The 11585-nt window shown below is 42.3% G+C and overlaps 1 protein-coding gene across 1 annotated transcript in view; it reads left to right on the forward strand.

Annotated features, from left to right (window-relative positions):
• The window catches only part of col4a1 (collagen, type IV, alpha 1), a 42212-nt gene extending 30875 nt beyond the window's left edge, over positions 1 to 11337 (forward strand). The window contains exons 24-52 of the mRNA XM_010782334.1: positions 313 to 383; positions 484 to 675; positions 799 to 967; positions 1114 to 1206; positions 1486 to 1590; positions 1898 to 1995; positions 2304 to 2454; positions 2582 to 2695; positions 2980 to 3147; positions 3357 to 3446; positions 3593 to 3745; positions 3883 to 3981; positions 4186 to 4275; positions 4525 to 4664; positions 5288 to 5414; positions 5634 to 5714; positions 5871 to 5969; positions 6347 to 6397; positions 6484 to 6669; positions 7262 to 7395; positions 7484 to 7556; positions 7653 to 7724; positions 7877 to 8005; positions 8110 to 8208; positions 8294 to 8506; positions 8608 to 8785; positions 9034 to 9148; positions 9556 to 9728; positions 9891 to 11337. Coding sequence (XP_010780636.1) covers positions 313 to 383; positions 484 to 675; positions 799 to 967; positions 1114 to 1206; positions 1486 to 1590; positions 1898 to 1995; positions 2304 to 2454; positions 2582 to 2695; positions 2980 to 3147; positions 3357 to 3446; positions 3593 to 3745; positions 3883 to 3981; positions 4186 to 4275; positions 4525 to 4664; positions 5288 to 5414; positions 5634 to 5714; positions 5871 to 5969; positions 6347 to 6397; positions 6484 to 6669; positions 7262 to 7395; positions 7484 to 7556; positions 7653 to 7724; positions 7877 to 8005; positions 8110 to 8208; positions 8294 to 8506; positions 8608 to 8785; positions 9034 to 9148; positions 9556 to 9728; positions 9891 to 9978 — 3551 coding nt within the window. The 3' untranslated portion in view covers positions 9979 to 11337. The remainder of the gene's footprint in view (positions 1 to 312; positions 384 to 483; positions 676 to 798; positions 968 to 1113; positions 1207 to 1485; positions 1591 to 1897; positions 1996 to 2303; positions 2455 to 2581; positions 2696 to 2979; positions 3148 to 3356; positions 3447 to 3592; positions 3746 to 3882; positions 3982 to 4185; positions 4276 to 4524; positions 4665 to 5287; positions 5415 to 5633; positions 5715 to 5870; positions 5970 to 6346; positions 6398 to 6483; positions 6670 to 7261; positions 7396 to 7483; positions 7557 to 7652; positions 7725 to 7876; positions 8006 to 8109; positions 8209 to 8293; positions 8507 to 8607; positions 8786 to 9033; positions 9149 to 9555; positions 9729 to 9890) is intronic.
• The last annotated feature ends 248 nt before the right edge of the window (positions 11338 to 11585 follow it).

Consider the following 11585-nt stretch of genomic DNA (forward strand, 5'->3'; position numbering starts at 1 on the left):
GCTTTTATTAATTTATTGTTTTTTCTTTTTCTTTTGTTATTAATTAGGACAGTTTATCAGGACAGTACGAAGTTTGTACCCGTCTTCTTTCAGAATTTTTTTGCAAAGACCCAGGGCAACTTTGTTATAATTATTAATTTCAGTGAGAAAAGAAAAGGGGAAAAAGAGAGAATATATATATATATATATATATTATTGTTGTATGTTTTTGTTCCTGACATGTTCAACAAACTGACTTAAAAACAAAACAAAAACAAACAATGATGAATATTGAGTATGAAATATGTACAACTTTCCATTTTCACTCGGCAGGGCCTCCAGGGCCAGTAGGAGGGAAGGGACAAAAGGGTACTTCTGGCTCTTCTGGACAAACTGGAAATCCTGTAAGTAGAATAATGTCTGCAACACTTGGGAAAAATTGTTGTCAGAGTTTATCCTTCATTTAATTGAGGTTGAGATATATTTTAATCAACTCGTGTGCAGGGTTCTCAAGGTTCTCCCGGGTTGATTGGAGCCACTGGTGCTGTTGGCAAGCCAGGGGACGTTATTGGAGTTGATGGTTTGAAAGGAGAGAAAGGTCTGCCTGGTCTTTCTGGTACTCCAGGGAGGCCCGGCCTGGATGGACAGCCGGGGAGAGATGGTTTCCCTGGTATACAAGGCCACAAAGGAGAATCGGTAAGTGTGTGTGTTCGAAAAATATAGAATATTAGGACAGCTCCACTAGATTAACATTTTGTTAATAAATGTATTGCCAACATTAAATCAAAGTATATTTGACAATCGGTTAATTTATTTCAGGCCAGGGAGGGCATAAAGGGTGACCGTGGACAAGATGGGAACACTGGTCAGATCGGGCCTCCAGGAGAGAGGGGTCCACCGGGCCAGCCTGGCTTCGGTCGAACTGGAGAGCCTGGAGAGAAAGGTGGTCATGGAAGGCACGGAACTCCTGGAACTCCTGGACAACCTGGTAGGCATGAGATATCCACAGAGAGAACTCATATAGTTGGACATTTCAATCTCAAATGCACATCTGAACAAAGTCTCTCTGATAATGCATAAATACAAACCTAATGAACATGAATTCATGTATAACATAAACCTTGCATTCACCAGGTGTTAAAGGTGAGCCAGGTCAAGGTGAGAGCACGGCTGGACCTCAGGGAGTACCTGGAGCACACGGCGAAACTGGCATTCCTGGACTTCAAGGTGAGCAGCAACACCAGTCAACATGTTTGAATTTGAACTCATTTAGACACCTATAAAAGGTATTCTTAATACATTATTTGAAATAAGTTGCTTGTATCAGGATCAATCAATGAACTTAAGCGTGTGTTTTATCAATTAAATATGTTTAAAATTGGGTGGAGGAGCAGAGTTTAAGCAACCTTATTACAGAAAAAACAAAACAAATTCTGACGAATCACATATATGTGCTGATTGTTAGCGAGTGGTCCGGTTTACCTTGTGTCTTGGTGCTGGCTGCAGGTGACAGAGGCCTTCAGGGAGATCGAGGGTTGCCCGGTTTCCCAGGACAGAAGGGTGAATATGGACCCCAGGGTATTGGATTACCTGGTCCAACTGGTCCTAAAGGTATGTTACTCCATGTTTCAAGGTTAAAGTTTCAAGGTTCTTTATTAGTCATACAACCATAGCTACATAGTAGTTATGTCGATGAAAATCTTGGGTCACAGGCTTCTCCAACAGTGCAACACAATATTACAGAAAAACAGAAAAATATAGTGCAAGTAAATATTAAAAGTAAATGCAAAAAGAAAGGAATAGTTTAAAAAAAAGTGAAAAAAGTTTGACCTATTCCTCAAATCTGTTGATGCATCACAGAAGTGTTTGTACATTAACAGGACGACACTAAGAGGAAATGTTTTGACCATGTTTCTAGGAATCAATGGATTACCAGGAGCTCCAGGATTATCAGGAGAGACAGGAAGAGGTGGACAGGATGGCTTGACTGGACAAAGTGGTACACCTGGACCAAAAGTGTGTATTTTTCTGTATATGTATTCTGATCCTAATTTAATTTCATACAGTTGGATATTAAGGTAACACAATGGCCACACAATGTGAAAGTGACTCAACAAGGGACCTGAGGTATTCTGGTTCTGATGAGTTGAGTTGATTTTAGGAACATGAGAGAGCATTAGACAAGTCTATCGGAGTGCTTCCAACAGCTATGTTATACAATACAAAACGTATGGACATGGTTAAATGGGAGAATTGTATTTCATGTAAAATAACTGTTGGGAGAGTGGAGATGCAAATCAGAGATTATATTTTTTACTCTGTAGGGTGAGCCAGGGCGAGGTCTTCCAGGCCCAAAAGGTTCGCAAGGCCAACCAGGAATTACTGGCTTCCCGGGAGATAAGGGTGGCTTTGGACGACCTGGTATTCCTGGACTAGAAGGCCAGACTGGACCTACGGGAGATCAGGGAATCCAAGGTACTGCATCACGCTTACAACATTGCTTGTGTTAAGCTTGGTTGGATGTAGTCCATGCCACAGAGTTAAAATGCCCATCTCCTGTAGCAAGTAAAACATTGTTTTTCTTTGTTATGGTCAAAATTAGGTGATGTGGGAGTCCCAGGACCTCCTGGACTGGTCGGCGTGCCAGGTTCTCCAGGTAAAGGTTCACCCGGAGCCCCCGGACCACCAGGACCAGCTGGAGAGTCCGGACCACATGGTAAGCACAAACTCAGCATCCAAACATTCCCTGAGGGAAAAGTACAGGTGTAAATTATAAGATTAATAATGCCTTCATTAATTATAGTTCCTTCAGTTTCCTGGTATTGTGATTGCATGGACACTTGAATAGACAGTTGAAAGAAACAAAGCTATGTGATTTTCTCTGTGACATGCGAGATGTTCCTGATTCACCATTCAAAATGTGAAACTGAAACACACCCCTCATTTGCCTCACCTGACTTCATGTATGGTGTTATATTTCTGTGTGTGCATGCTGAATAGGTAGAGGAGGTGTAAAGGGAGACAAGGGCTACCCCGGTTCTCCTGGTCTGGACATGCCGGGGCCTCAGGGAGCGAAGGGACAATCCGGGTTCCCAGGAACGTCAGGATATAAAGGACTGCCCGGACGAGCAGGTCTACCTGGCAGGGAAGGACTCATTGGAACACAAGGTGAGACTGACTGATGTGTGATTTTCTTGTATTTTTCTTGTTTTGTAATTGTAGCACTTGCACACACAGAAAAAGGTCAGTTCCTTATATTATCATAAACAAGTACATTTCTACAACCTTCATTAATTAATAGCAATGTTTCATTTTGCCTTTTTAAAGCACACACTGCTCTTACTACTGTGGAAGTAATGTGTCTTTTTGTTAAACAGGTATTAAAGGTGAAATGGGTGTCATAGGGACACCGGGAATACCAGGATTTCCTGGACCACCTGGTACGTCTGGATCTCATGGACTGATAGGTAAGGAAAACCTTATTTTCTATTTATCTAAGTATAGTTTGCTCTACAGCCTTCATAATACTGGTCATACAGATTATGCTTTACAAGTTTAAATAGAAAGATTTATTAGCAGAAATAACAATGTATCTTTCTACCGTTGCTCTCAGGTGATCCAGGTATTACTGGGCCAAGAGGTGGTATTGGAGACTCAGGACTCAAAGGAGAGAGGGGAGATCGAGGTCTGCAGGGTCCTCCTGGAAACATGAGTGAAGTGGACATGGAGCACATGAAGGGGGAGAAGGGAGACCTTGGAAACAGAGGTGAAAATGAACATACTGGCCCTTTGCTCAATGAGAGAATATGCGTTGATTCATTTCAAGCAGTTCCGTTAATTCTTTCCAATTAGCCATTGTTTAAGAAATAAGTCAATGTGATGTTTCATTAATGTTCCTATCAGGTGACTCGGGGGGCACTGGAGAGAAAGGCCACCGAGGACTTCCTGGTAACCCTGGAATGTCAGGCAAAAATGGAGAGTCTGGATCACCTGGCCAACCAGGTGAGCACATGAACAGCAACCTCAATTTTTTTTACATTTCTTTATAGGATATTTAAACTATGTAGACATTGGTTTACCATCTCTATATGTTCTATTCAAATTAACTCTCCGGTCCATTCCACTCTACACTTGCTTCATCACCCAGTAAAAATAAAGCGAAAATAAATTAGATATTGATCCATGACTCTCACTGATCTGTCTCAGGTGAGAAAGGAGACTCTGGTTTTCCTGGAGAGCCGGGCAATTTCGGACAACCTGGACAGAAAGGCACTGTAGGAGAGATGGGAATCCCCGGTAAGATTGCACAAATGAAACTAACAAAGTGTGTGTCATTGAAATGCTTGTGCAAACATGTATCATGTGTGTTACAAACATAACATCTTGTCCAGCAACAGTTGAAGTATAAACAGCTGTATTGAGAGTATTTCAAGCAAGGGAAAATCAAAATGTTATATTCAATTGTGAGTAACGTTTTTTAATGCATTTGAAATTAGACTCTTGTTATTAATCTGCATGTTTCGGCCTATGTGTGTGTTTGTGCAGGTCTGTCTGGTCCACAGGGTAGTAAAGGAGATTCTGGTACAACAGGACATACCGGATTCAGAGGCACAGATGGACAGAAAGGTGACAAGGGAACAGGTGGTGACCCAGGTATTGGGCTCCCAGGAACTCCAGGAGAAAAGGTAATCATTGGCTATAATAAATATTATGTTTGAGAACACTAGACACACGAAAAGGAGCTCAAAATGATACTGTGGCTCTCTATATTTAACTGCCCATCCTGTTAACACTCGCCATTGGTAGTTGTAGCTCTTGCCAGGCTTGGGTGGTCATGAAACACCTAGGAAAATAATCACAATCAAAACTCTATCTTGTAAAAACCAACAGCCACTAAAATGTTCTAATGTTACACAACCTATGAATATACCTACAGTGTACAGAAGAATGAATGTAAACTAAGAGCTACAAAATGTACTCAACACGAAATTCAAAATCGTTGCTGCATATACTTCTAGACATATGTATACAGACTGAAGAAACCATCTTTGTGTGGTACAGACCCCTGCAAAAATCATTATTTCAATAGGTCTTGTTAATGAAAATAACAATTGTAATGTTAGAATAATTATTTCCTTAACAAATTACAATAGTATTTATTTTCAAAACTACTCAGCCTTAGTTTGTTTGTTGGTTTTAATGCAATATAGTATATATATAGTTTTGCAAATTGAATTTGTTCCTCATTAGTGATCAGTGTCTTATTAGTCTTTACATAGTATTCCTCTCCTCTCCTCAACTCTCACAGGGTCAGACAGGCCAGCCCGGATTCCCAGGAACTGCAGGAGAGAGGGGTCTGAAGGGTCACGAGGGGATGTCCGGCAATGCAGGACTGCAAGGAACCAAGGGAGACAAGGGAAGCGTCGGGTATTCAGGTCAGATTTCAGTCTGTGCTGTTTCTTCTATCCTATAAGTCTTTAACACACTGGATAGATGGATAATATTTTGGTGTGTGTGTGTGTGTGTGTGTGTGTGTGTGTGTGTGTGTGTGTGTGTGTGTGTGTGTGTGTGTGTGTGTGTGTGTGTGTGTGTGTGTGTGTGTGTGTGTGTGTGTGTGTGTGTGTGTGTGTGTGTGTGTGTGTGTGTGTGTGCAGGTCAGTCAGGTAGACCAGGTGAGAAGGGAACTCCTGGGCTCTCGGGGTCTGCAGGAGAAACTGGTCCTGATGGTCGCCCTGGTAAGTAACATCATCTATTTATTAAACTAATCTGATAAATGCTAACATCAATCACTGTAATCATCAGTAATGTGATCAGTTTTTTTGTTCACTGGGATTTGTCTGTAAGAACTTTGCCATCCTGGTAAATGGTAAAAATCACATCTTCTCCTTCAGGGGAAGGCGGCTTGCAGGGACCTCCTGGTGTTCCTGGAGTGAAGGGAGATCCTGGAATAGATGGCATCCCAGGATCCTCAGGGGAAAGAGGAGACCCAGGTTAGTGTTGGGGAGTTAAGAAGAGACTAAATAATTTCCTTGTTTTTTGATACGCTTTCACATAGAATAGCCTCATCTAATATCATACAGCCATACTCTGCCTCGGGATATTCAAATTAAGCTTCAAACAAGCACTCTTAACCAGTGCAAGCACATTTGACCGGAAAACACAAACACTTGATTAAGTAGTCAAACACCACCCATCACCTAAAGTCAGGGGTTCAGGTAGCAGTGCATTCTCCTATTATGGTAATATATAACAACTAATATCAGCAGACAAGGGGTACATTTAAGTTGTTTTCCTCTGCAGACCCCCATAATACATATTTTTTAGAGACTTACTGTAAGGTACTACTTTCTCCCCCCACCTCCTGCAGGTTTATCTGGCCAAGGTTTCTCTGGATCTCCTGGAGTGCTTGGTGGCAAAGGTCAGTGTCTTTGCAACAAAGTTCCATATCTTCCCTCAGTCACTCAATCAGAGTTTCATCATGTGGCATCGTCTCTCCCTATCCAGGTGACAAAGGCAGTCCTGGTTTCCCTGGCACTCCAGGTCATCCTGGCGTCTCTGGTATCAAAGGAGACAAGGGACTTTCAGGCTCACACGGACCCCAGGGCGAGGCAGGCGAGAGGGGGTACCCAGGTAACTCCCTCGAGGGCCCTAAGGGAGAGTCGGGAGCATCAGGACAAACCGGAGTAACAGGTATGCCATACACATGACAGATCAAAAATGTATTATGTTGATGAGAACCTCCTAAATGTAGGCATATTATATTGAATAGAATAACATTTCAAACCGGAGAGACGTGATGTATGGAATACATATTTATTGTTACACGTCATATAAATGAAATAATTGCCATGATAATACAACAGGAGAATGGAATGGTGTTTGGCGATTAGGCCCCGGTTTGCAGGATAATCATTCAGGAGGGAAAGAACCGCTCCGATGTAAATCCCCGGGGTCTAGACACTGGTGGTGGTGATAAGTAGGTGGGACCGGTCTGGAGGAGGAAGGTTAGCTTTGTCCTGGAGGAGACGGGAGGCGAGAGGGGTGGAGGAGGGTTGCGTGTGGTCACCTGAAATGACAACTGACAGGAAGGAAGAGCAGGCATTTAAGGATTTTAACGTGTGCAGCAATTGGCTGCTGATGGGTGACGCCCACATGTTTAATGAGGGGGGCGAGAGCAATAGAGTGACGTGTAAGTAACTCATGGTTAGGTCTTCCTTATTGAACTTGCGCTAAAGCTTTCATTATCTATGGTTTTATTCGTCTTCTTAACTTTTTCAAACAGGATCTCCAGGAGTACCAGGGACCTCTGGTGTGCCAGGCAGAGGGGGCCCTAAGGGAGACAAAGGAGGCCAGGGTCAGCCTGGTTTCCAGGGAGAGTCGGGACATAAGGGTGATGCTGGAACTCCTGGACTCCCTGTACGTTTCCCTTGACTTTTTTCTGTACATGTTGTGTTAGTTGTGCATGTCAGTCCTGATTTCATTACACTTTGTGTTTGTTTTACAGGGACAAGATGGCCTTCCAGGTCTTTTTGGACAGAAGGGAGAGAGTGGATTGTCGGGAGTCCCTGGCTTCCCAGGTGAGTACATACAATGTGTTTGCCTTCATGAATCTTGAAAGGAATGTGAGTACAATACAAACGTTAAAATACACTCTTATTGAATGCAAACTCTAGGTACAAGGGGTCAAGGGGGTGACATTGGATTCAAAGGAGAACTTGGAGACAATGGATTCCAAGGAGAGAAGGGTAAATATAAAGGGGAAACGCTTCAGTCTGTTTATATTCAAAACTATCTCTGTCTCAATTACAGAAATCATAACAACATATATTACAAATCATATCAGAACCAAAATGATCATCTGAAAAATGTTGTCTAAACACTAGACTGTATATTTCAGGCATTGATGGCCCCCCAGGTCCCCCTGGCCCTCACACCTACATCAAAGGAGACATTGGGTTTCCAGGTACTCAGGGCATACCGGGTCCCCAGGGGCCATATGGGCTCCCTGGACAAAAAGGACATCAAGGTGACGTTTTGCTTAAAATTGTGTATCCCAACAACTTCACCTGCTCATTTGTCCTCCCTATCCATTTTTCCTAATTCTATATTGCCGTTTTCTTTCTCTCTCAGGTGTGACAGGTGTTCAAGGGCCAAAAGGTGAAGATGGCATTCCTGGATATAATGGTCAGGCTGGATCCAAGGGAAACTCTGGTCTTCCAGGGCCACAGGGTGAGAGACACATCGGGATGAATGGTGTGGGTAAGAACTGCTGTCTTGTCGCTGTCATTCCTCATTAATCACCTGATGTCTTTAGGACCCAGAGGACACCCTGGCCCCCCAGGACCTGATGGTGTTCCAGGTCAAATTGGTCACACCGGGCCCTCATCCATGGATCACGGGTTCCTGGTAACCCGCCACAGCCAAACGGTGGAGGTTCCAACCTGTCCTGAGGGAACCCGGCTCATATATGACGGCTATTCCTTGCTCTACGTACAAGGCAACGAACGCTCACATGGACAGGACTTGGGTAAATAACACAGCAAGAGAGGAAAATATAAAGGAGTAAGATAAAGGCAATCACAAAGGTTTTTGGGGATTAATGACATGTCTACTCGCTCTGTGTTTTAGGTACGGCCGGCAGCTGTCTGAGGAAGTTCAGCCCCATGCCCTTCCTGTTCTGCAACATCAACAATGTGTGCAACTTCGCCTCGCGTAACGATTACTCCTACTGGCTCACCTCCCCTGAGCCAATGCCCATGAACATGGCACCTATCACCGGTCAAGGCATCAAACCCTTCATCAGCAGGTTTGTCAGCATTTCTATCGTTTAGAGGTGTACAGGGTTGTCATCATCTGATCAACCAACAGATTAACCATCTCTGGATCTGTATTCTGATAAAAGACGAGAACTTTACACGGTTTATACCGGAAGTCCTGTTAATTTGGGCAAATGTTGTACTTTCTAACTAAATGTTGATTGACAATGCAAATGTTTGATACTCTTTTGACCTTAACATACTTTGTTCCTGTGTGTGCCTGTGTGTGTGTGGACAGATGTTCTGTGTGTGAAGCTCCAGCCATGGTGATAGCGGTTCACAGTCAGACCATCATGATCCCATCATGCCCCCATGGCTGGGACTCTCTATGGATTGGATACTCTTTCGTCATGGTAAGACAGACAGTATCTGATCCCAAGAATACATTCAGTTTGCCCGTGCACGACCAATACTTCAACCAAGCCAGAGGAGTAATGATTCAGGAACGTGTGGAAAGAAGTGCTCACATATGTCGTGAATTTTTTTTTGTTAATTTTTTTTGAGGTCAATTTTTTTAATTACACAATTAAGAGGAATAGTAGATGGAGAGCAGCTAATGTAAATATAAATCTCTCTAACCTTCTTCATATTTCCTGCCAACGTCAGAACACACATGCTAATCACAAATCTAGAATTAAAGTGTCAGTGAAGAACATTTTCTTTGCATTTAAACATTCTGTCTTTACAAAATCAAACAATAACTGTCTTCAAAATGTATTTAATTTGGTTAGTAAGCAGTTTTCTTTGTGTGTTATTGTAGCACACCAGTGCCGGTGCAGAGGGCTCCGGCCAGGCTCTGGCGTCTCCTGGTTCCTGTATGGAGGAGTTCCGCAGTGCTCCCTTCATCGAGTGTCACGGTCGTGGAACCTGCAACTACTATGCTAACTCCTACAGCTTTTGGCTTGCCACCATTGAAGACGAGGATATGTTTACGTAAGACAAAACGCTCAGACATTGAATTTCACATTAAATAGTAACTTAACACCCCTAGAAAATCTTTGTTTTGCTGACCTTCAGTATGTTTAACTTTGATCAAGTTTACATTATGAGCCTGGTAATAAAGGTGGACTTCTGATGTTTTTCTCCCTACCTCAGGAAACCTGTCCCAACAACGCTAAAAGCCGGAAGTCTCCGAACACACATAAGCCGCTGTCAGGTGTGCATGAAGAGGACATATACATAAAGATTCCTCCTTCCTAACCTGCAAGGAATCCTGTGGGCGCTGACGTCTTTGACTTGGCTTAACTTGCGGTTTTCATATGATGGTGCTATTTCCCTGCATGTGACAGGAGAGGGACAGAGGTTTGCTAAAACAGCCGGAGATTGAAACATTAACAACCAGAACACGGAGACCAAGCAGCCTTCAGATTGATGCACAACAACATGATAACATTATGTCTCTAATGAATTGCACTAAGTTTACCACTGCACTGAGTACATGCCCCCTAAACTGGTAAGCTGGTGTTCATTTTGTGTGAGTCAGGTGCTATTCAATCTTACTTATCTGCCTTATTCCATTGTTTTATCTTTTTCCTGCCAATGCCACAGCATTCAAAGATATAGCCACATTGTATTCTAGATTTTAACTTTTTTTACACATACTAATGTAAAGGGTGGGACTTACCACTGGTTACATACGCTTGTCATTTGCTTAATCACCATTATGTTGCAGACACAGATATATAACAATCACTCTGTTGTAAATATAATGCATTCCTCTAACATAGTTCAACATACTCTCCTCAGGTCATTATTGAAATACTTTGTGTGTTATTAAGTCCATTTTTATTTATAAGATTTATGAGAATATGTTGGACTTGAGTGTATCTAAGATTCCATTGATCCCCAAAACATCTGACAATCAGCGCCTTATTATCATCCAAAACAGCACTGAAAGAGCATTTGTGTGCCTGTGTGTGTGTGTGTGTGTGTGTACGTGTGTATGTGTGTGTGCGTGTGTGTGTGCGTGAGTGCGTGTGTGTACATATGAGAGGATTTGGAAGTGGTGAAATAGACCAAACAAAAATCACCTTTGCGTATAACAGCTATGTGTTAAAGGATTTTCACTTCTCACATCACATGAACCAAATGTACTAATCCCAAAGAAATGCACATGTATATATACTTAGGTATAACATGAACTTGACTGTTCCTGTTTGTGAATTACTTTTTTATCCCTCTGACATAATGCAAAAAATATAGTGAAGGGTCACATATTTGTTTATTCCTAATATACATTTTCGGAGATAACCTCAGACAAAGTCTTGGTGTCCCTTTCACAGATATTTAAAGATTTAAGCTCTTTCTACTGTTGAAGTTACAGCAGTTACTCTCACTGACCGTAACCTGTTTTTGTTTGTTTTGTGTGTGTGGTTGTGATGAAATGCTCCATGAAGTATATACAGCATCAGTTAACAAACTTGATTACTGTCAGAATAATCTATCTAATAAACAAACCGAACCGAACATACTTCCTCAACACTTTATATTCTCCAGATCCCATACTGTGTAATTCCAGCAATAAAGTGATGTGTAGAATTTCGTTCTTAATTTATGACAGGTGTTTGTTTTTTCAACGTTGGGGGATGTATAAGGTAGTACTTCAAGACGACCACACGAGGGCAGCACCAGCACACTTTGTAGGTTAGTTGCTGAAGATTTATGACTTGAAAGTTCTCCTTTCATGTGGTTCACAAGCCCTCTGTGTTTTTGGGCTTTATAGCCACTGGCTATTATTACAAAAAGAGACCGCAAAAGCTGACCTCAAATTCTTCAACCCTAATTTAAATG

The sequence above is a fragment of the Notothenia coriiceps genome, unplaced genomic scaffold (genome assembly GCF_000735185.1).
Source record: "Notothenia coriiceps isolate Sejong01 unplaced genomic scaffold, NC01 NC01_scaffold00024636, whole genome shotgun sequence".
Classification (NCBI taxonomy): Eukaryota; Metazoa; Chordata; class Actinopteri; order Perciformes; family Nototheniidae; genus Notothenia; species Notothenia coriiceps.